The sequence below is a fragment of the Eublepharis macularius genome, chromosome 10 (genome assembly GCF_028583425.1).
Source record: "Eublepharis macularius isolate TG4126 chromosome 10, MPM_Emac_v1.0, whole genome shotgun sequence".
NCBI classification, from domain to species: Eukaryota; Metazoa; Chordata; class Lepidosauria; order Squamata; family Eublepharidae; genus Eublepharis; species Eublepharis macularius.
The window spans coordinates 16274516-16299528 of NC_072799.1; the positions used below are offsets into that span (position 1 = coordinate 16274516).

A 25013-nucleotide genomic window follows, 5' to 3' on the forward strand; every position below is an offset into this window, starting at 1 on the left:
AACACTTAAACTAAAATGAGATTTCTTGCTCAAAAATACAAAAGTGCAAATACAATTTTTTTTCAAATTCTGAGGGAAGCAACACTCAAAAGGCTATACTTACAACTTCAGGCACAAGGATTTTGTACAATTGCATGGTTTTCGGGGACGATTTGCAGACTCGGAGGATATTATTCTAGAACACAAACAATGTTAACAACTTCAGTTTCTTCCGCTAAAACAAGAGGGCAGATCAGTTGCTGATATTGGCCGTTTTGAGTTCCATGAGAAGGACCATCTGGCTCCCACAGATTAACCTAGACAACCTAGCCCACCCAGTGCCAACAGCATCACAAAGTAAGTGTAGCTCCACCGGGGACATATCAGAACAGTCATTCCCCCAAACTGTACTGGAGCCAGGAGAGAACTGTTAATGTGTCACACATGCCGAGGCTAATGGAAATCTGAGCAACTTATCAAACAGGCTACCCTCATCCAGACGTCCCATCTTCACTTAAGATTGGCCAACAATGTCATCTTACCCTGGATATCTGGATGTCAGATTTATATAAGGTTTTAATCTATTTTAGCTGTCTAGTTTCAGGGTTTTAATACGAAGTTATTTCCCCTGAGCCTTAGAGGTGGGAGGAATGGCTAAACACATCAAACAAATAAAATAAAGGACATGGGCCAGTGAGTCAAGGCCACACACTACACAGAAAGCAGGAAAGCCTCTGGCACCACTACCCATTGTGCTCTGGGGAAAAAAAATCTTAATCTAAATAGTGCTGGAATCTCGGCTGTTTCAATAGCTGAATACCAAATAATTCCCTGAGATTACAAGCCCTTTCTCTTTCATTGGGGAATTAAAAGATGGCACCAAATTTTTGATACTTATCTACAAAAATACACACCCGTTGAACGGCAGTCGGGCTTGGGTTTGAATGCTAGAGGTCCCACTGAGACCAGTGTTGCTTGCTATGGATACATAGGAGGACTGCTGTAACTAACAAAAACACAAAGTTAGCACATGACATGCTGTTTGTTGATTAGTACTTTCACAAATAGCTACATTAATCATATATTCTTCTTATTCTGCTCTCAGAAGTCCAAAGATGCTGAATGTTACTATTCTTATGTAAGGGGGCATTTACGTTCCTAGAAACTGAGACTTTGATCTTAGAGTCCATTTCCAGTGATGGAAGATTACTTCTGGCAGGAAGGGGGAATTTTTCTGGATTCCTCCATCCCACTGCAGACCCCAACATCGCACCCTAAGATATTTATGAGTATTTCCTGATCCCCAGGAAGAGTTTTGGAAGAGTCAGTAGGCTGTGGCAGGACAGCATGTAAGAAAATTCCTTCTCTGGGAGCTACGCTTATAGGTCTCCTAGAATCCAAACTTCTGTCCTGCATTACATCCAATGGATCTTCAGATTTAATAGATACATGAATTAGTGGTAGAAGAGGCCTACACATCTTTCATTACATTCTGTTCAAAGATGAGCACAGTAACTAGGAAAAAACCTTTTTCCAACATAAGAATCTTTAATATCTCATAATGGTACCAATATTATTTTTTGGTGCCAAGATCAGAAAAATTCAGCTGCAGTTACCATGGGCAGCAAAACACTGGTTAAGAACAGGTTTGAGATGCTAAGGCTAGTTTACAATTTTATGACTTCAAAAGTTCTCTGACTTCCTTATACCTGGATTTCATGGTCTGATGAAACACAGCCGCATACACATTACCAAGGAAACTGACCTAGATCTTGTTATTTGGGGGGAAACATACAATATGTTTTTTTCTTGCCCCACAAGTATACTATTTGGTTTTTAAAAAAATATTAGGGAACTTCCACACACCTCTTTTTACTACAATGGCTGTTGGGTTTAATTTTGTAATCAAAAAATTAATAAATGCCAACCAAGTTATCAACAGTATGGATAAAGTATGTTTTAGCTTTAAAAAATCCAGCTGCCAAATAGGTGGGTAACTGGGTAGAGGGAGGATAACCAACCAAAAGTGAGCTTCTGGGAACACTGCTTTCTCAACTTTGGCCTTGCATTTTGGCTGACGTTCCCTGCTACCTCTCATATTTTATAACAGTGACAAAATAACTAACTTGTTTGGGCATTGCTTATCACAGAAGACATATCCTAGTGCAATTAGCTAATTTTATTTGCTTTTCAATGTATTCTTCATTTCCGCACAGAGCCCAGATGCTACTGGGATTGCAGAAGCCGGAAATCTGTTTGGAAATGGCCAAGTTCTGCATACTTCCTTCAGAAAAATCTTCAAGGACAACAACGTGTCTCTTGGTCCCTGTCTTCTAACACCGTACCTCCTCTGCAGCTTTTGTTACCATCTTCTCTTGATCCCTGTAGCTGGATGGCATAGCAATTACACGCCCAGCCCCAGAATTAATTTCATCAGATTCATGTGCTTTTCCCAAATTTTTGCATATGCTCATTTCATTTTAATGGTTTTCATTCTGGTTTTCTGATTCATTGGTATCCTACACTTCTGATAACTCTGTTTTTCCTACTCGTTTACTTTTCTAGCAGAGAGAAATTCTGCTTTCTATTTTCAGTTTTGATTTGAGAGCAAAGGGGTTCAGTTTGGGTTTCAAAGTAGCCTAAGAGCTGGTTGGAAGAAAATTTGTCACAGGCATTAGGTTACATATACTTTTCTTTTCTCAGCTGTCGTGATTGTTCACTGTGGTTCCTTCTTTGTATTGACTTGTTTTAGGGATGTGGGCTGAAAGGCTTCTCTTCTCTGCTTACTTTTTCCTTCAATTGCTTAGTGGACTGAGATCCACTTTGCCAAGTCAAACTCCACCTGCCCCATGAATTGCCCTGCTGCAGCTCATATTTCATTAACAGCTCATATTTCTTAACAGCTCTGCACACTCTCTGGATATAAAGAAGGAAAACGTCATTGAGTAGGTGAGCTCAACCGTTTGTGCTCCATTCAGCTTCCACGCAGCTGTTCCAGCTACAATTGTCTATTCTAAGCCTTTGAAGGAAAAAAGCAGAAATTTACAGGTCCACCCATGATCTTTAATCTCTATCTCTAGCTGAGGTCACTGAATGAGATCATCTGGAACTTTGGAGTGTCAATATGCAGATGACTCTCAGCTCTGTATTTCATTACCCAAGCCTCCAGGTGCACCCATCTTGGTTCTGAACTTGGCTTTCTCGAAGTAGGTTAAGAGCTTAGGGGTGCTCATGGACCCGGTGGCCAGGAGCACCTTCTATCAGTTGCACCTGGTGCATCAACTCTAGTTACCAAGACCCAGCCAATCTAGTCTGCTGATCCATACTTCTACCACAATGCACTCTACATGAGGCTGCCCCTAAAATCAACCCTGAAACTACAACCGGTTGAGAATGTGGCAGCCCAGTTATTGTCAGGGGCTAGCCAGTGGGAACATACTTTGCCAATTTTAAAACAGCTCCATTGGCTGTCAAGCTATTTCCAAGTTCAAGGTGCTGGTTATGACCCTTAAAGTCCTTCATGACCTGGGACCCACATATTTGAAGGATTGTCACTTTCCATATGTCCCTATGCACCAACTATGGTCCTCAGGCAGCCATTTATTGGGTGTCTCACCATTAAGGGTGACCCATCTGGCATTGACTAGAGCCCAGGCCTTCTCCATCATGGAGCATGAATGGTAGGCATCTTTTAAAGCGGGGGTGCGGGAGCATAGGGTTTATTTTATTTTGATTGTAATTGGAAATGTTTAATATTGTAACCTGCCTTGAACCAGGTGGAAAGGAATGTTTTAAGAAATAGATATATTCCCTCGCCATACCAATCTATGCACCTTCCAAGAACGTACAGCCTCTCACTTGTGCTACGGACAGTGACAGAATACTAAAGAATATGAACTAGCATCCCTAAATATAGACTGCAAAAGACCAGACAGGTCCAAGAAAACCCCAGAAGTATTACCATGGGAGCTGATGCAGGAAATATGTGTGTTAGTTTTCAGCATAAGAGTCTAGTATGCCTTCCATTTTATTATGTGTGTAGGAAAACATACACACACAAAAACCTGTCTTCCAACATATCAAACTTTAAGTAGAAAATAAATTGGAACTTGCATGCTGTATCAAATACACCCAACCAATAGAACACTGAAATGAGGAAATCTGTTTTCTTGAACTCCAAAATAGTTCATGGCTATCTTCTTTTTAGATTTAGAAAACACATCAAAAATTGGAAGATCTATCAGGATATTTGAACCTAAATTCTTCAGACTGCCATATTCGCAATGCCTGCTCCCAACAATTATATGAATCACAAGCTTTTCATGACTTATTTATTTAGATCAATTTAATCTACATGCCAACACTTTACCTGTGTGACATACTGAGCCGGAAGAACTGCATATCCCATGTTCCCTGTGCCAGGGGCTGGGGCCAGCACAGTGCCTGGCGGAAGGTTGGTAAGGTTTGGTTGGATCTGTGGCAGTGGTGTGGCAGGCATAATAAGTCTTTGCTGTGGCTGGCTCGTGGTAACTATCTGTGAAGTTGTGTTAACAGGTTTGGGTGCCACCTGCAAGGAAGGAAATCTTCATGATACACGAGGTCTCATTTTTCTGCAGAAAGTTACTTTTTAAAGCACCTTTGAAAAACCTCGGATTCATACTGAGTAGTCTAACCCACAGTTCTCTGATATCCATTCACCAGCCTAAATTACATGAGAACTCACTTGTTTGACAGTCTGTGCTGCTGGTACAATTGGGACAGACATCCGCACGGGGGTTGCATTCACCACCATTGGCTTAGCTGTTGAGAAAAAAACCTATATCAGACATGTAACACACAAGCTTCTATGCAAAGCACAGAATGCGTGGCAAGGTCTTCAGTTCATTGTTGTTCACTCTCATTGGGGTGCTAGGCCATTTTGCTGCATTCTCTCATACTGGAAAGCAATATAAGAGGTTCAGAGATTTTTGCCAAGAGCCGCCCAATTCAAAGGGAAAATGTCACATTTCTGTGCTAGAAAGGTGCAGTTTTGCCACTGTACACTGAGCTGGGGAGAAATGGCAGAAGCTGCAAAACATGTATTCCTCTAACGACATCAAATGCCTTTTTCTGGGGCTGCATATTACCAATTCATATTTTGGAAGAACTAATTGCACAGGTGTAAATAAAGTCAACATTTTGGCATATTTTATATAACAGTAAATCAACTCAGCACTTACCCATAAAGCTCTTCATACATTTTGCTGAACTGGCTTAAATTAAAAATAAGCACAACTCCACAAGTTGCTCTAATATCTAAGAATGTGCAAAGGAGGTGCAGGGCAGGGGACAACACAAAACTATGGACAAGCAACTACTAACATGATTTAGTACACACACACACCAAACTTCGTGCACAACACGCAAAGAGTTGCAACAAATGTAACAGGCCTTCTACATAATCTTGAATAAATGGAAAACTTGCATACATCTAATCTTCAGTATTACCTGTTTGATGAACAGCTATGAAAATCATGAAAAGCTAACGCTAATAGGCTGTACCTCTTAAAAGCACCTTTTAGAGAAATTAAAGAAAGAAGTACAAGGCAAATAAAGCCATGGTCTCAATTAGTATTTGAATGGACTAAAGCATAAAGAACATAAAATGAATTGACAGAAGCCACACACCACACGTTCTTTTGGAAAACAGTAACACAGCTAGACAAAGATCATCTGTAAACTCCCTTGACTAAATCATTAATCCAAGCATTATGAGGAAATACAGAAGCTGGCATTCAACCCTCACAAACCGTCTTTGTCCAATACAAACATTGCTCATTGCTTCACAAATCCTCTATTCCCCTTTCCTATTTGTGCTTCTCTTAAACCCGTTGAAATGACAAAGCAAAACATTTCAGCAAGGGGACTACCAACCTTGCTGCAGGGGTGCTGTGCTGGTGCTGGGATTCTGAGTGACCGGCTGTGCTGAGCTGTTGGCTGTTGTGGCAGTTACAAGTCGGACATAATGGAATTTGCTTCCAGGTACTTGAATCTGCTGGACATTCGATGCTGTCGCCAAGGGAATTATGGTTTTAAACTGGGATGTACTCACTCCCCCAACAGTGAGGGTCTGCACTGCAGATTTCACAGCCTGTTAAACAATACAATAATAAAATTACCTGTTATTGTTCTATCACCATCTTTCTTTGACAGTTTACAAATGATTATTTTTAGCAAGGGTCGGCATGATTCCCCTTCACGTTTCAGATTAAAGCACTGACAGGAAAGCATTTGAAATGTACTATGCATCATCATCATCATCATATTATTATACCACCACCAGGTGCTTTTTGCTGGCTACAAGCTAGCATTTGTATTTGCTTTAGGTTATTTGCCTTACACTATTCCATTTGGGCTCATCGAAATAAAAATGAAGCAATAGTCAAGACTGAAGTGCTGCATGTCAGAGGGGAGACACAAAAAGAAGTGGCAGTGGCCAGAGTGTGAATAAGGTGAGCATACCTGAGCAGTTGTATTGTTAGTTACCGCCTTGCCCGGGGAAGTGGGTGTTGAATGTTGTACTGTGAGAATCTGCTGTCCCAAGGCTACATTTAGAGGAACGCCTACTGCTTTTTGTGGGGAATTTGGAGGCTGTGAGGCGACTGACACCACTGTTAGCTGTTTAACAAATTAACAACACATCAGATAAAGCATTCTATAGCAGACAGCTCCATACGATAGCAGCTCCTTCCGATTTTACCTCATTGCTATGCTAGCATTCTTTCATTGAGAAGAAGCAACACAACCTGCTTAGATTCACAGTAAAATGGGTCCAATTTAGATGACTGTCCAATGTGTGGTTTGGAGAAATGGAAATGAGCGTGCGCTCACACCCTGCCCCTCTGCATGTGGTTTTGCTTTCAATTATCCATTAAGTATAGTTTGCCATGACCTCTGAATTGGCAAACTGTGGTTAGTGTTCTCCTTCCAAATCAAAAACTAACTTCAACAAGACCTGGGTCCAGTAGCACCTTAGAGATCAATTAGATTTCCAGGGTATGAGCTTTTGAGAGTCAAAGCTCGCTTCTTGAAAACTCATACCCTAGAAATCTAGTTGATCTTTAAAGTGCTACTGGACCCAAATCTTGCTCTTCTACTACAAATTAGTACGGCTACCAACATGAAACCAACTTCAACAAATGGTGGTTTCAGATTCAGACATCCTAGTAAATGACAATTAGAGCTAAAAAGAAATAAATGTAAAGGAATACTAGTTGAGAGGGGAGTCGGGAGGCTACCGTTTGTTCCTAGACCCTAAACCATGATTGGACAGTTGCTTCGATCCGAGCACAGACAATGGCAACACAGCTAAAGGCAGTGGGATCTTTAGAAAGCCAACGTCAGCATTCGAGTTTGCAAAAACATTTGGGTCATTCAACCTTGGGTACTACCATGAGAATTTCCAGAATGGCAAATGCAGCATGAATAGAACATCTGCATTTTCAATATTACAAAACAGAAAAGTTGAGAAGAAAAATATAGTAGGAGAAATGTATAATCAGTGCATGCATTCCATATAAAAGTAGTCTGTATGGATACCCCGCTTGCATTTCCCCAGTCAATAGCTACTCACTTGATAGCATATAGCAATTAAGACTAGCATCAGGTGATCAGGAAGAGAGGCTTTTGACAACTGGGGAAGTTGGTTCCTTTTTCCCCCTTTAGGCTGTTAATTGCCACAAGTGGCCTCATACAAACTGTGCCAGATCTACTAGCAAGGATGATTTAACCTAACCAGGTTGCTGCTTAATGCAGTTTCTAACAAGTTTAATTTAATTCTGATCTTTTATACAAAAATTGCACAAATTTATCTGAAAAACATCCCAAGTCTCTTGATTATGTGTAGGATTGCATAAACCATAACAATTAAAAGACACACCACACAGTGATACACTGGTCTGTACTGTTATACAGATCTGATGGATAGTAATTCTCCAATCAGAAACTATCAGCAATTTGCAATAAGTAGTAATAAATAAGGCTACAGCATGTACTATCTACAGACAGCCTCCAGCATAAAAGCACCTCTTACCATAATTGGTACTCAACTGGATATCACAATTTATAGCAGCTTACGCAACATCAAACAGCAAGTCAAACAAGGCCCCAGAGGCATTTTGCTTCAGCCAGTGGATTTTGGCAATATCCAGAGCTTCAATAAAAGAAACTTGGACATTAAGCCTCTAGGCCTCATGGCTGAAGAGGTTGGAAAATGTGTTGTGAAAAACATAGACCGGTTTTCTTTTTAGAAAGCAGCCAATAAAGTATCTTTGGATGTTAAGTCAATACAGTCTGGCTTTTCAAGGGGCTAACATACATTTCCCGTATTTGAGAGTTACAACCGCAGAATGATTATTTTAGTTTAAGAGAAACATGCCTACTAGTTGCAACAACTCTTACACAGTGAAATTACTGTACCCATCAATTCAATGGAATCATGATTGCAAGAACGGTCCCTTAAGATTTATTAGCTGGGAAATCCAACGGTAGATAAGGAGCCATTAACAGAATAAAACAGAACAAATTAGCTTGCTTTGTTACCTTGTTAGGAGACTTCAGAGGAGAGATGGCTATTTTATTCGGTGTCTGCTGTATAGTAGACGCTCCAATAACTCCACTTTCTGAGATAGTGACAGTTTTGGGAGGTGTTCCTGGATTAGTCTGGGACAGAACTCTACCTGCAGAAGAAGCAAAACAGCAGCAGCTCAGTGATTATGGTGGCTACAGTCTCTCAAGCCTTTATGGTGCCAGCTGCACACACCAAACATTAAACAGCCTGCCAATTCAGTTTCGTACCATCCTACAAGAGAGACTGCTAATTTTGTCCTTCCTCCCTTATCACAGAATATGTCATTCTTGAATCTTCAAAAACATGTCAACTTTCTTTTATTTTATAAGTTGTAGAGCCTCTGAAGGAGTCGGGGGAAATTTTTATGCGGAAAATAGGATAAGAAATTAAAAAAACCAGTTGCCAATATACCAGGTCACCATCTAGCTGAAAAACAGAAACTGCTAATCAAAAAGGCCGACTATTTTTCTACTCACTTTATGTTGGCAGCTTCAAGCTCCTACCTACCCACCCACCGTTATCCTTTGTTCCCTTAATGAGGGAAGAATTATGTAATGTAATAGATTAAAATTCTAAATGAAAAAGAAGCCTATAAATCATCTTAGACATAAATTCCTCCAAGCTGATCAGGATCTAGATATGCACAGCTTACCTTCTATAGCACACTGTCAGCAACAAAACATGTGATTGGGAGTCAGAAAGGTTCAATGTGTGTGTCAGGGCAAGTCTGTGCAAACTGCAACCCTGCTCAGACCACCACCGTTTCCTTTCCAATTCTAGCTTCAACTTTTATTACAGTGATAGCTAGAAGTTAGAAAGAGGAATAAGACACTGAAATTTCTACAGATAGAGCTCAACTTGAAGAACACTGATCACTCATGTACATCTTGCCTCTTCTAGTATCTCAGTCCATTCCCACTTGTTGGAAGGGATAGAAAGTAACTCTGGGACTGGGGTATATAAGAAGAGAGTTCTGTGAATGATCATAGGCAGCAAAACATGATTTCCAAATTGAAACCTATGAGCCTGTACACAATTCTGAGGTCCTCCCCAGCTCCATTACTAAGAAATTAAGACGATTCCATTAATTTAACAGGAGCGCTCTCATATATAGCTCAACCGGAGTGCAGGTTTATAAGGGCCCTCTTTCAATCACAGGGGAACCTATTTTCTGAACAGGTAGGAAAAATATCTTCTGATGTTCCAGAAAATCATCCTATTCAACAAGAATTTCAAAGCAAACTGATGCCATCTGAAAGCTTTTGGCACATACAAAACAAATCCCTTTCTTTACAGCTGAACAACTGATTGATCAGGTACCACCTGAGCTCTCAAAGCATCATTACACACTGCATTACCATGCTCCTAAATCAAGGAAAATAACTCCAACTCTCATTCCAGATATTAGGCATCACTTGGGATTAAAGATAACCAAATTCCCATCAAGCCACTCCCAGCAGCTTGATCACAGAGTTTGATGTTGGATGCCCTGATGGCTGTTCTTGACAAATCCTGGAAGCTATGCAGTGTTGGTCCTGGTTAGCACTTGGATGGGAGACCAGCAAGGAAGTCCAGGGTCACTATGCAGAGCCAGGCAATGGCAAACCACCTCTGTTCCCTTATTGCCTTAAAAACCCCATGGGGTTCACCATAAGTCAGCTGTGACTGTTGGCCAGATCACATGATAGCAACTGGAAGTCACATGACTCGGTTCTTTTTCAGCCAGATAGAGTCCTACGCCAATTACTATCCAAGCCCCTGGGTTTTATACCAAAGCTTCTTTTTCACCAGTCATGGAACCAGTGTATTTTGCTGCTGTGCTGCCAGACTACACCCACAAGTAGGATACCATGCGTATATGTTGCACGACCAAATGCAGAACCCTCACCCTACCCATCCTCAGGTTCATAAACATTCCCCTCTTTAATCACTGACATGAATATGACAGATGGCTAAAAGTTAATACAAATGTAACAAGTTTGTTATTTTATTTTGAGTATGTGCTCTTCATCCCTCTTATGACATGCCTTGCCTGCTTCCTGTCCTGTTACCGCTGAATATGTACAGAAACCATTTATGGAAGGCCAATTCATGATTCTGAACATGTTATCGTACAGAGTTTTAAACGCATATGGTCATGATCATCCAACTGTTATGAGTCACACTGACATACTTTGAAAGGTGTTATACTGAACGAATAGGTTAATGCATGCATCTGGAACGGATGATTTTAATATATATAGAACTTGGGGTTTTTATCATAATAGATTAAAGATGTTTCAGGAAGTTATACCTGACACATTAAGAAAAAAAGCATCTGCATTTCTGAACATAAAATGTAAATGAGAATTAGCTCATGTTTGTTTTCTGAACATCTGAAAAACAATCTTTTTTGTCTTCTGACGAGTCTCTCAAAAGTTAGCAAGGTACTAGGTGCAGTCTGATGCATATTCATACTTATTAAATATGAATAAATGCACATTTAGATACAGGCTTGGATCCAATAGAGATTTACACAGACACAAAGAGGGGTGGGCAATTTTTACCAATTACTCACTCCCGCTGCAGATCACCAGCACAGACGTGACACCTAGTCCCCTGTCCCTCAGGAACAGCACTGGACTGCAATGGGAGGGCAAAGGAGAGGAAGTCACGCTATGCAGACAGAAATCCCTCCCATCTGCAGAAATTACTGCTGGATCCACATCACAAACTTCCATCACATTTCCACAGTGGCTGCAAAAGACACTGCTACCTAAGTCAATGAATACTTCTTGATTGTTTATGTTTGTACCTTTCTTAACATGTTTATATTTTTCTCCCATAGATGGAGCAGAAAGCAGGTACTACCAGAAATTCCAGAGGCATTAAAGCTTTCTAGTAATCTCTCACTGTATTTTTAATTAAAAGTTACATCAATCACAGTGATCCTTAAAGCTGTGCCATGGTGTATGTGAAATCTACAGTTTAACACAACTGCAAGGTTTCCAGAGCATTTGGGATATACAGAGTATAAATTAAAACAAACTAAAAAAAGTCACTTAAGTGTTTTTTTTATTTAACACGGGTGCTTTTTTTCAACACCTGAAGCATTTTGAACTATAGCATGAACTGTTAAAACAAAATTAGAACGTAGTAAAGAAGGCAAAAGCCAGTCAGTGATCCATCAGATAAGACATTTCATAATACTTTTTTCATTTCTTTCAGGTGATTAGAGAAAGGGCATTTATATTTTTTAGCAGATACAACTAGGTTGAATTAAGATCCTTTCTTCTAGAAAAGCAGAATTAGTTATCATTTTATGTGTGTGCACTGCTGACTGCAAGAGAGATGCTAAGTTCTTAAAAATGCTAAGAAAATCTTAAGAATAATTCTGCCCTGATGAATTTGCATAGCATTGTGATGAAGGCATATGAGAAAGACTGTACATAAGAATAAAAGAACTGAAGATACAAAAATAAAAAGGCAGTTAAATACAAGCACAAATGTTTAGCTTAAAAATCTAAATACAGTTTTGGCTAAGTTCACTTGCAGAAAAAAAAGGAAGCAGTATATCACTATGCTATAATCTCTCCTCCCCACCCACCCACCCCCCGCCACATACACACACTGGAGCACAATAAAGTCAGCCCATAATCTGAACATCTGAAGGAAAGACAACTTCCTTGACATTTTGAGAATATTTTAGCCATTCAAAAATCACCTTTCTATTGAGATTATATTTGACACACATTTCATGTGCCCTGAGTCATGTCTCAGATGTACAGTAGAAGATTAAGACCCTGACTAGGATAGAAACATTTGTGTATAGTATGGTAAGCTCTTCGGCGCACATGAAGGAGAGCTGTCACTGTCCCCTCTAACAGTAGAGATCTTTGCACCACATCCGGAGAATTCCCCATACCTTCCGAAACCAGCTTTTGGGAGGAACCAAAAGGCAGCAATGAAAAGCCCTCATGGCCATGCTTCCTTTTGGCTCCTGGTTCGTATCCATGACGCAATTCACATTTCACCCCTTAAAAACAACACGATTTAAGAAGCCACAAATATATATATAACCTGCAATGACTGGCGACACTTGAGTTGTCTGCCCTGTAACTGCTTTGCTGTTGATTGGTTTTGTGAAGATCAACTTTGTGATCACCGGTGCCGAGGTTGGTGTTCTGGTTTTCTTAGCAATCTGAAAGAAAATCCAAAAATCACTTCATTTATTTAGAGCAGAAACTATTCTCACCTATTAACACTGGTAAGCCGCTTCCCACTCATTCCTTCCTTAATTTTTCTTCCAGTCGGTGAAGGCCAGTGCCTGTAGCTAGTGAGGCTGGGCCCTCCAAAGCCAAGCTGCTCAGTATACCCCGGTGAAGAACTGCAACACAAGAACTAAGAAAATACTCCAGAAGTTTCTGAGATGCCCCTTCATTTACCACTGGGAGAAGCACCAGCCAGTGGAGAGGAATGCCTATACAACCTTTGGCCTGGCCAGCACCACTCCGGAGCAAAATCATTCAGTGAAATGTTGCATTTATAGGGCTGTGTCAGTCTGTTATGGCAAACACTAAAAAGCATTGTGGCATCTTACAGACAGATTTACTGCAGCGTAAACCTTCATGGACTAGAGAACCCACTTCATCAGACGTCACAGCTTGTAACTCTTGCATTGCATAGCTTTTGACCCCACTGTTTACGTTTTACTTCTTCTAACCACATGTATAAATGTATGTGTATGTGTGCCATGTGTGTGTGCATGTGTGCCACCTCAGGATACACTTCCTGCATCTGATGAAATAGGCTGTAGCCCAGAGAAGCTTATGCCACCATAGATCTGTTTTTAAACTGCTGTAACAAAAAGCGGTTGAGCCATTGTAAAGAAGGCTGCAGTGTTTGCACAACTAAAGGCAGCCATCACTGTATATTTTATACTGCTCGTGCACTGTTCTCTACTCCTGTGCACCAGCTTCTTCTTCATATCACTGGCCCAAGGACCCTGCAAGTCTAAATTTAGACTGTACTTTTGTTATTTGGGGAGGGGGAGGAGTAACAAGGAATGGACATGAAAATGAAGAGCTTGATTTAACTTAAACAAGCTCACGATCACAGAACCTAATAGGTTACATGCAGTGTTATAATGTCATTAAGTTGTTCTGCATCTTTAAAAGCTGAGTGACAGTCAACTAGCAGGGAATCAGTTAAGTTCACAGCAGTAACTTCTGAACTCAAGTAGAGCCCTGCGGGAAGACCCAGTGGGTAGGAGCAGTCAACTTTGCAGAATCATTCTATTATCTTGACCTTTTAAAGAGCTATATATAAGCTTTTTATGAGATTTTCAGATGTGTATCGATCGAGTAGCCATTTACTTCTACACTTATTACCTATTGTTTCAGTATCTTGAAAGAAGGCTTGTAGTTTAGACAGCAAGTCTGGTTCATTAGGTGTTTCTCACATTAATTCTTCTACGTTTAATATATGTTTATTTATCTTATTTGTAGTCCACCTTTCTTACTGGGACTCAAGGCGGATTACGCAGAGCAAGCCAATATAATCAACAGAATGGGACATCCAATAAACAATGCAACACGGTATGTATTTTAGTAATCTGGAATCATCCAGAATTTTGAAAACAGAACTGAAGTGGAACATAAATATTAACATGTCGTATTAAATGTTGTGGAAAATACCGCATTGGGGTCCTACTTACAGCAACCAGCAGCATAAGCTAGAACAGTAGTATAAACCTTTATCCAAGTATGTCTAAATCATTCTGTACAGTACAACTCTACCGCTTGTGTAGAAAAGCACTCTTAAAAAATTTAGGTTCTGAATAGTTTAGTGAAAGCCAGGAGAGTGGGAGCTTTCCTGAACTCATCAGGTAGGCCATTCCACTAGGTGGGTGCAACCTTATGACTCTATCATTATATTTGGAAATAGAAAGTACTGAAATTGCCTTACTGCAATAGTACCAACAAGCTAAGCTATATCCAATATTTAAATCTTTCCTGATCACAAAAATCAATGTATCTCAAAACATTAGCATTAAGCCAGGATTTAAAAACCGCCCAGTGCCTTTGTTTGGAACTCCTTACTTTGTATCAGTGGGAAAAGGACAAAAAATTTCAACGTACATTTTATCTCATTTATTTCCCACTGCTGACAGAATCATAGTTTCTCTTACGAGTTCTGAATCTTTCTTCTTAAATCATACCCATAAACATAACAATATTTCAGTTTCACAGCATCCAGTATCCTAGATGTTTCCTCTAATTATTTCAAAATCATTCCAGAATAACCTTCATCATATATGCTATATAATAATTGTATATATTTGGTGCAGCTAATCCTCCAGTCCCTTTTGAGGTTTGAAGAATTTGTTTTGTTTTGCCCTAGGACTGTCTTTGCATCATATACATTTATTAAACATTAGTTGCTTTCCTTTTTTAGACATGACAGTGGTGATTTTCGTGGTACAGCCATGGATAAAAGCAAGAACCTTGGCAAGACCTTCATTTAAGTATGGCAACTCTACCTAGCCACGATATTTTCTACCTTGACCACTATGGCAATTGCCATTTTATTTGGTTTGCTAATTACTACCTGAACTACTTTGTTGGGGTTGCTTCTCCTAGCCCTGTTCCATGCACGCTGTCCAAAAACAGAACCTTCAATATGAGAGCAATTGTATCACAAATTTCAATTAGCACAACCCACTCTTACCTGCACCGCCTTTAACTGCTGGGTCTGCAACACTGACGACTGGGCAGAGCTATTTCCCAGCTGGCTTCCTGGAGTCAAGGACGAGACACCAATGACGGGCTTTACCTCTGGCCTTCCTCCAATAGTCACCACTTTGAACTGCTGGGTGGGAACTTTGGAGTCACTTGCTTGCACCTGTGATGTGACTTTCTGTGTCTGGGGCAGCTGGTTGTGGGGCAGTGCCAAGACAATGGGTTGCCCAGGCTTCCCCAGAGTTGTTACAATGAGCTTCTGCCCTTCCTGTTTTATTGTCTGATTACCAATTTTCAGGTCCGTTGCCTTGTTCAAAATTATCTGATTGGCTGATATGGTGACAGGAGTTTGAGCACCTAGCTTTTGGAGGCCACTTGGAAAAGAAGATTGCAGAGCCGCGCCAGTGTCAATTTTTGCTGTGGCAGTATTGCCCATGACAAGGCTCATGCAGTTGCTGGGCACCGTGACAGTCTCTGTGGTGACGGATGATGCGGCAGTTGTTGCAGGGTCGCTCACTGAGCTGATATTTGCCACTTCTTCAAGTTCCGTTTCCATGGGAATGGAGTCACCCATGGGAGAGGACACAATAACAGCCTCGATGTTCTCATCGTCCTCCAGCGTTACACCGGTGTCCATTATCTCCTCTGGGAGCAAGCTGTTCACCTCTGCTGACACCACCTCCATACTGAAAATGTTGACAGAGAGCCAAAGATGAGGCACTGCAACGACATTTTAAAGGAAAATTGTTTTCTCAACTCGAATAGGCGTCACACAACACTGCAGGAGACCACATCACTGTGGAAATATCAGTTGTGGCCAAAATATGCCAGGACAAACACAGATCCTCCACTATGCCCATCAAGAGTGGCTAGGAGACCAGAAGTTAACAGCGACTGACATTTGTCACTAAACCTCTCAACTGAGTTCTAAAATATCTCAGCCACAGAAAGCTTCTTGAAGAATACCTGATGCTGACACCTCTTTCAGACAACAGACTGCCTGGCTTATGGCTCCACAAACACTGAAATTTGAAAACAATGAGTTCCATTTAATATAATCACCTGAATTTCTTTTAAACCCGGTTTCACATCAGATCACCTCCACGAGCATTATAGCAGGGCACCATCTGTTGAGAGCAAAGATGAAGAATTAATTTCCGAAGAACTGCTGTTAATAAACTCAAGCCTTTTCCACCTTTAAGCTTACCAATATGTGGTTTCTAGCAAGTATCAATACATGAAAATCATTTCCAAAATATGTTTCCAGAGCTACAAGTATCAAAACAAGAATTTTCATGAACTGAGAAACGTTCCAAGTAAAGAATGTACCATTAGTTCAGCAGAGGATAAGAACAGTACTAGTTATTGCAAGAACACTGTGTGAAGAGCACAACTCAGTGACTTACTTGGCTAACTGGTTAACATCTTCAGTGAGCCATCTGAGCATCAATGAATTCACTCTATGCTGTTCTATATTACATCTCAGTGTCTATATTGTGCTAGGTCATGCATTTGTGATGTATTTATTATATTGATGGAGCGCTGTTTATGAGATATATATATACCACTGAGGAAGACTTTGGGGCCGAAATGCATCTGGTTTTGGATTCTGCGCATATGGAGATGAAATGTTGTAATACACTTGTAAATGAGTGATTTTATTGTGTGTGTACTTAGTACTTATATGTTGAACCATATTGCAGATGTTTTTTAATCTAACTTATGTATTTTAGCTAATTAATTTATATACCTGTGTTTTTAATCTTTTCTCTTACAATCATGGTCATGTATTTCTTTCTTTTGTCTCAACCTCCTTGGTTACCTTTCATTTGCAGAGTTGTTTTTCCTCCCCTTTTCATTGTCCTTACCCCTGGAGCAGCATTTCATTCTGTAGCAGGAAGAGGGAGGTGAAAAAGCCCCACTACAATAATAGAAATGCCTTCTGTTAGCAGAGAGTTACAACCCAAGTTTACCAACTGTTTGATAAGAGGCACAAATTTTATCTGAATTCTAATCAGAGACATATTTCACTTTTACACTTGAAAAATGTTGCATTTTAGAGTGTTTAGAGTGGCTTGGAGTAATTTCAACCCACGTTTTTTATGAACAGGCCTCTGCCTCCCCCCCCCCCCCCGGCCTTTAACGATTCCTAGTTATCAACAAACGATGACAGTCAAGAAACGTGGAGGATACAAGAGAAGGGAGTGTGACTCATGCAGAGACAGCAAAGGAGGCCTCCTTTGAGAAAAGTTACTTCGGCTGCAACTTTAACATCAAGGATTTTAATCATTTAAGAAGCCTCTATGCAGGCTTCCAGCAGAATCACCTGCCCGCAGAAGAGACTGAGCGGAAGGAGGCAAGGCCAAATAAATCATGCAGACGCAATGGGCAGCCTTCCTACCAGCACGTACCTTGGATATAAAGGAGCTTTGGACTGTTTAATGTGCCTCTTGTGGCACACAAAGGTGCTCCGACAGTTTTGGAATTACTAGTTTAGAAGCAATGCAACAGGGTTATGGCGGAATATAACACAACCTTGCCAGCTGGAAAGCTTTCTACACTAGAAAACAGCAATTTAGTGCCACTCAACAAGAGAGGAGCCTTGGGGCCAGGCCCCCCTTCCTCCCCCCACTTGCCTCATTCCATCAGCAGTTTTATTCCATGCAGGGCTACTTCTGCACCCACTAACTGTACAGAGCACTGATGCTGGGTGCCAGCAACAGCGGCGCTTAGCTCTTCAAAGCCTGGAATGCTAAGTACCTGAACAGGCCACAGTCAGACCATTTATCCAAGATCCGCATGCATAATTAAAGGATTACCACTTTAGAAGGTATTATTATGCATTAATGAAATACTGCGGGTTTTGTTCATTGATTACAAAGCTGTTTCAAGTCTCAATTTGTATCATTTTATGACTAACAGGCAGAACAGACCACAGAATAAGTGGAGCTTATTCACCCATGAAGCACAAGAGAAGGGGGATGAATTTTCCCAGACAAACTGAACAATCACCACCGCACACAGGATCAAGAGATACAGATAATTTTAAGTTTAATGAGATAACTCAGGACCTTTGACAGATAAAACCCCCAAAAGCTCTTGACTTGAAGGTGGCTTTTAAAAAACTTATCCCAGATTCAGTGGCTGATCTGATCAAGGCAAAACAATTCCGGGCCTCAGATCAGACGTAACGCTTACACAAGTTGGTTAAGCCAACCAAGGTTTATGAGCAGCTTATTTGAGACTAGCTGTCACTACTGAAGTACACATTTATATTCATATATTTGGTTAAAAAAATGGGAGTACCGTAAACAGATGAAGTATTGTACTTATTTGACAAAGCTGGCTTTCCAGTCTAGCCATTTTCTTCCTCCAGAATATGATAATCAAATAACATAGCACCAAGCAATGATAAACCTCACTAGCAGCAAATGCTTTAAAACAGTCAAGGGCAAGCCAGTATCATTCAGTGATCAACAAACTTTTCAGGAAAAAACAAACTATATAGAATAGTAATTTAGTTGGAGAGGGAAAGTGTTGTGTGTACTCCAGTCTGTCTCACGTCAACTTACTGGTTTATCCAAAAGTAAGCAACGGCCAACTCGGGTAAAAGCAATCTCTTCAAATTCCAAAATAGCAAGAGTCCAGTAGCACCTTTAAGACTAACCAACTTTATGGTAGCATAAGCTTTCGAGAGCCACAGCTGTCTTTGTCAGATGCATCTGACAAAGAGAGCTGTGGCTCTTGACAGCTTATGCTGCAATAAAGTTGGTTAGTCTTAAAGGTGCTACAGGACTCTTTGCTATTTTGCTACTGCGGACTAACATGGCTAACTCCTCTGGATCTTCAAATTCCAAACATCTACCAATGTCATTGGTTGGATATAATCTTATATTTGGGGAAATCTGATTTGCAGCCACTACCTGGCATTTCTTAATAGATCTAGCGACAGGCGCAATTCATTCTAAAACATTCTTATATAGAGACTTATGCACTAATAACCTTTTCAGGATCAGACTTCTGATTTGAGATTCTTTATAATTTTGATATATTAGTTTAAATGAAAATATGTGACTTTTCTATTATTTGATAAGACTTCTTTACACTTAACATTTGATTTCTTTTTATTTTATTCTTCCTGAGTGGTTATAAGTGCAGTTGCCATTATTATTCCCTCTTTCAATAAATTCATGATGTATAGTAAGACTGCAAGTAACCTACATAAACAAAACCCACCATTAATAGACCTGGACCACTTTCTTGCTGTAACAAATTTAGGATGCAAAATATTTTATTTATATATGTAGAAAGAGATGAAAGGACTTGAAAACAGATTTCAGATCGGTTTCAGGCAATTTTGTTGCATCTCAAATAAACATTTCTGAATTAGATTCAATGCGAACAAACAAAGATCTCTTTGTTTTGAAAGCTCATAACCTTGAAATCTGGTTGGTCTTTAAGGTGCTATTGGACCTGAATCTTGTTCTTCTACTACAGACCAACACTTGAAAGCAGTGTTCATCAATAAACCACTGACGCCCTTTGCACGAATGTTTAACTTCAACAATGTAATCAGGTGAAAGAGCTAAAAGGTGTATGTTAATCTCTCAACATAATCCTTGAAATTCTTAAAATTCCCTTGTACCAGTAATAGCTGCTGCTGTTTGATTTCCACTGGCACAAGGCTCTGCCAGAGACAACAGCTGGTGCACCCTTTGAGCTTACAAAAGCCCATTTTAATTCAGCATGAACGTCCTACACAAAAGCACTATTTATAGCGGCTGAGACATAGGGAAACATCCTGGTGCACTGAACATGATACACCAAAGCAGCCCTTACTGAAGTATGGGCTCCAGTCCTACCACACTCACTCACGCTCTTGACAAGATTTATTCTTAGGCAGGGGCAGCAGCACCCCACCACCCCCATACACAGTGATGGGGAAAGACAACTATACCCCCCTCCCATGAAAAAATGGTGATTTGAGGAAAAACTGAAATATATGTAATACTTTCCTGACACACCTAAGCTTCTGATTTAACAACATAAAAAGCAAAATGTGTAACTTAGATTCTAAAATTGTACTATGTGGCATATTTATGGAATTTAAAACCATTAAGTGTCTTCATCTTTTATAAGAAAAATTGCAAGTACGCTCCATACTTGAGAAAGAACGGCAAACTACTACATCCTATACTACCATTCCTCATAGTAAGCAGCAGCTGAGAGATAGGAAGAAATAAAACTTGAAGGTAGAAAATAAATTCTGTAGTAAACGAAAAGTATATTATTTGAACAGAAACACTCTCATACAGTAATAATGAGTAAGCCCTGAAAACACCGAACTCTTTAATCATGCATTATCATTAAACACAGAACACATTAATTATTGCCAAAATTATTACGTTTTTTAAAATCATGAAAATGTGTATGTCTACAGTATACTTAAGAATGATTATCTAATGATGTAGATCGCCTTACATAAAAATTTCATACTACACGTTTTAAAACCTTGGCCTCCATTTCACTCTTTCCAAAAAAAAGGGGGGGAGGGAGAATCACAGGAGGCTCTTTCAGAATCCCCTCAAATGTTCCGATTCTCCCACTGGAAAACTGAGTATGAAAAACCTCACCTTAAGAATCTCTCTCACTCTCTCTCTATTTAGTGGGCTCTTATTGCTTCATCATCTCTAACCAATATGCCCCTCCCAAAGCCTCATACCATTAGAAATGGGGAAGTTTAAACTTAAAGTGTGAAACATAATACAAGCAGAAATTACTTAAGCACTAAGAAAATATTAAAGATCTTGCAGCTTTGGGAATAGCTGCCTCCAAAGCAATTAAAAATTAGTTGTCTGTTCTAGTTATATGTGGAATGCTATCCAGAAATCTCTTTGGTCCACTACAGAAGCAATGTTTCCTGATGTCTTGACTATTGGTTAAATGATCAGAAGTGTTTGGCAGGCTCCCTTACCACTCTTCTCCCTCACAAATACTCCTTCCACTAACTAAGATTTTGCACATCAGCTTCAAAATTAAGAAGTCGATATCTCCGCACCAAACTTTTGTTCAATTCAAACTCCTTTCAGCTAACTGTGTAATCCTTTCAGCTACTCCAGTCTAAGCCTATTGAAATTAATGGGCTTAGACTATTGTAACTGTAGACAAGATTGCACTGTTAAGAAACTGTGGACTTCATCTGTGGCCTTTTACTAAGTTTGACAACGGGCTTGGAGCCAGGCCATGAAGTCGAATTTCTCAATTTCGCCCACCTCACATGGAGTCAGACAGGAAGTCTTGGTCCCCAAATGCCACTTCTTAATTTGATTAACGCTAGGCAATAAGAATACAAGGCTGATAAACTAATAACAGCATAACAAGTCCTTGGATACTCAGTATTTTATATTACTATAGTGTTTTTTCTTCTTCTTAAAGGGCATGATATTGAAAAAGGATGAGTAGCGTACAATGTCAGTCTTGTGGCAATCTGAATTTAATAAATGCGAGTAACATGCCATATTCTGACAGCTCCCACTGATGCTCTGGGCTTACATCACACACTTAACTAAGAACTGCTCACATGCAATCATCTCAGGCTTCAATACTTCTAGCTCAGCAAGTTACCAGTTCAAATGGGCACAAGAGCAAGTCACTGGAGCAGGAAAGCAAACCATGGTTTCTGCAAAAGGAAGTCCTGCCTCACCAATCTCTTGGAGTTCTTTGATCAAGTGAGGAAGCATATGGTTATGGACAATCCAGTAGACATCATATCCTTGGAGCTCCAAAAGGCCTGTGACAAGATACCTCACCAAAGACCCCTCAGTAAACTTAACAGTCAAGGGATGAGAGGATGAGCCCTCTTATGGATAAAAAGCTGGTTAAATGGCAGGAAGCAGAGAGTAGGAATAAATGAACAGCAATTGCAATGGAAGGAAGTGAGCAGTAGGTCCTAGAAGGTACAGTATTGGGACCGGAGCTATTTAATTTGTTCATAAATTATTTGGAACTGAGGCTGAGCAGCACAGGACCCAGGTTTGCAGATGATGCCAAATTATTCAGGAAGATGAAAACAAAAGCGGATTGTGAAGAGCTACAGCTCTCTAACAACCTGGCAAATGAAGTTCAATATAAGGTGATGCATATTGAAACAAAAGATCCTGATCTTAAATATATGTTGATGCGGGTTTGAACTGGCTGAGACTGAGATTAAGAGAGATCTTGGGGCTGTCATGGAAAGATCAATGAAAATGTCAACTCATGGTTAAGGAGAGGTGGAAAAGACAAGCTCCACGCTAGGAATTATTAAGAAAGATACAGCAACTGGAACTGCACTCAGTATTCCAAATGAGGTCCTACCATAGCATAGCATTTCACATAAAAAGATGTTCCTTTAAAACTTTTTAAACAATCTGGATTTTTTTTTAAAAACCCACAATTAGATCCTCTTGTCCCTTTTCAAAGGTTAAATGCAACAAGCTTACAAACTCATGTAAAACTTTTGTCTCATCAAGTTTTTGTCTCATCAAGAACTGAGCATGCTATGAAGACATAATTAGCAAACCAAACCAAAAGTGAAACTGTTTTAAAAACATTAAGAATTAATACCAAAATAATGAATGTGACCACGGTCATTAGTGACCCTAAAGCACTTTTATGTGCTATTATTCTTCGCAGTGGATAAGCTCAGTGCTCTGCTCTTTATTTGTTATTTACAATCTGCCTTTCTCACTGAGATTCAAGGTGAGATTGAGTCAGTCCAGTAAATGCCAAAGCCATTTCAATAAACAATGCAATGTGGTATATACATGCAAATTTGCAAAGACTGAAAACCAGCAGTATAGTTTTAGTCAGGTAGCCGAGTTAGTCTGAGGTAGAACAGCAGGATTTGAGTCCAGTGGCACCTCAGAGACCAACAAGATTTTCAGGGTAGGAGCTTCTGACAGTCAGAGCTCCCTTCTTCAGATACTTTTGACTGAAGTCAGGGTGGCTAGCTGGAAGGCTTTACTTTGCTACCGAAATATGCCTGCAGGCATGCTTATCAACCAAGGTCTCTCCCTGAAGGCCGATTGATTCCCCGGAGGGAGTTCGGATTCTCTGATGCTTACGCTCTGAAAATCTCGTTGGTCTGCAAGCTGCCACTGGACTCAAATCCTGCTGTTCTACTGCAGACCAACACAGCTACCCGCCTAAAACTACAAACCCAAATGCATCCGACGAAGAGAGCTCGGACTCTCCAAAATCTTGTTGGTCTCCAAGGTGCCGCTGGACTCGCATCCTGCTGAAAACCAGCAGAACTCCAACACAGATCCGGAAGCAACGCAGAAGCGAAAATCGAGCCGAATAAACTTCTTCCCCTGCGCTGAGTGGAAAGATCAGCGACAGCCACCCCCAAGCCCTGGCCGGCCACCCCGGGCGCGTTTCCGACTCGCAGAACCAGTCCGGCCTGGCCAGCTGGCCTCTGCGCGCCGGGCTCCCCAAGGCGCCCCGGCAGGGCCCCCCTTCCCCGCGCTCCTTTCGCCCCGGCCTGGTACCTCTCCCGGGCGGGCCGCGGCCAGGAGCCCTCAGCCGCTCCAGCCTGAGCGAGGGAGGGAGGGAGGGAGGGGGCGAGCGAGCGAGGGGGCTTCCCGCCCGAGGGCAGCGCGGGGCGGCGGGCGCCTCTCCGGGCGGCTGCGCTGCCGCCTCTGGTATGTCAGGGGCCGGGATAGGATTTCGAAAGATCCGCCATTTTCACTCCGTCATCACCAGCAGCGCGTCCCCGGCTCGGCGGCAGCCCCCGCCTCCGGCCCGGCTGGAGGCCCTCCCCCTGCAGGCAGGGAAGAGGCAAGAGGGGAGCCCGCCCGGCTCTCCCCCGGCGCCTCTCTCCGCCCCTGCCCGGCCCAGGGGAGAGCGGGCGGAGAGGGAAGTTCACGCTGCGGAGCTGGGGGGATCTGGCCTCGGCTGCCCACCTGGACCTGGCTTAATGCAGTAGAAGAGTCCCGCAGCGCCTATGAGACTGACGACGTTTGTGGCAGGGTATGAGCTTCCATGCCTCACAGCTCACTTCTTCGGATGCATAGATCCAGAGGAGTCAGCCGTGTTAGTCCGTAGTAGCAAAATAGTAAAGAGTCCAGTAGCCCCTTTAAGGCTAACCAACTTTATTGTAGCATAAACTTTCGAGAACCATAGCTCTCTTCATCAGATGGTCTCTAAGGCAGAGGCATCTGAGGAAGAGAACTGTGGTTCTCGAAAGCTTATGCTACAGTAAAGTTGGTTAGTCATAAGGGCGCTACTAGACTCTTTACTATTCTTCAGATACAGTTTGCAACTCACTTTCTAGCCCTATCTGAAGAAGTGAGCTGTGACTCATGGAAGCCCATACCCTGCCACAAATGTTGTTAGTTTTATAGGTGCTACTGGACTTTTGCTCTTTTCTACTGCTACAGACAGACTAACACGGCTACCCATCTTAGTTTATTGCAAGGTTTCCGGTGGGCAGCCATGTTGGTCTGCAGTAGAAGAGCAAGATCCCAGTCCAGCGGCACCTGAAACCCCAACCAGATTTTCCAGAACCGGAGCCTTCACGAATCAAAACCCCCTTCTTCAGTAGGGAGCTCTGAATCTTGAAAGGTCATACACTAAAAATCTTGTTGGTCTCAGAGGTGCCACTGGACACAAATCCTGCAGTTCTACTGCAGACCTACACAGCTACCCACCTAAAAAGATGCTGA

General features: G+C 41.2%; 1 protein-coding gene across 6 annotated transcripts in view; it reads right to left on the reverse strand.

Annotated features, from left to right (window-relative positions):
* LIN54 (lin-54 DREAM MuvB core complex component) overlaps positions 1-25013 on the reverse strand; it is a 40744-nt gene that overhangs the window by 10834 nt on the left and 4897 nt on the right. Inside the window, exons 1-12 of one of the 6 annotated variants that reach the window (XM_054990091.1) lie at positions 23838-24045; positions 17129-17227; positions 16369-16433; positions 15296-16026; positions 12647-12767; positions 8560-8696; positions 6481-6636; positions 5893-6109; positions 4703-4779; positions 4349-4546; positions 894-979; positions 104-175 (exon numbers count right to left, since the gene is read on the reverse strand). In XM_054990091.1, coding sequence (XP_054846066.1) covers positions 104-175; positions 894-979; positions 4349-4546; positions 4703-4779; positions 5893-6109; positions 6481-6636; positions 8560-8696; positions 12647-12767; positions 15296-15991 — 1760 coding nt within the window. In that variant the 5' untranslated portion in view covers positions 15992-16026; positions 16369-16433; positions 17129-17227; positions 23838-24045. Of the gene's footprint in view, positions 1-103; positions 176-893; positions 986-4348; positions 4547-4702; positions 4780-5892; positions 6110-6480; positions 6637-8559; positions 8697-12646; positions 12768-15295; positions 16027-16368; positions 16505-17128; positions 17368-23837; positions 24046-25013 lie in introns of those variants that run through there. The other 5 variants (XM_054990087.1, XM_054990089.1, XM_054990092.1 and 2 more) reach the window with 5 other exon arrangements.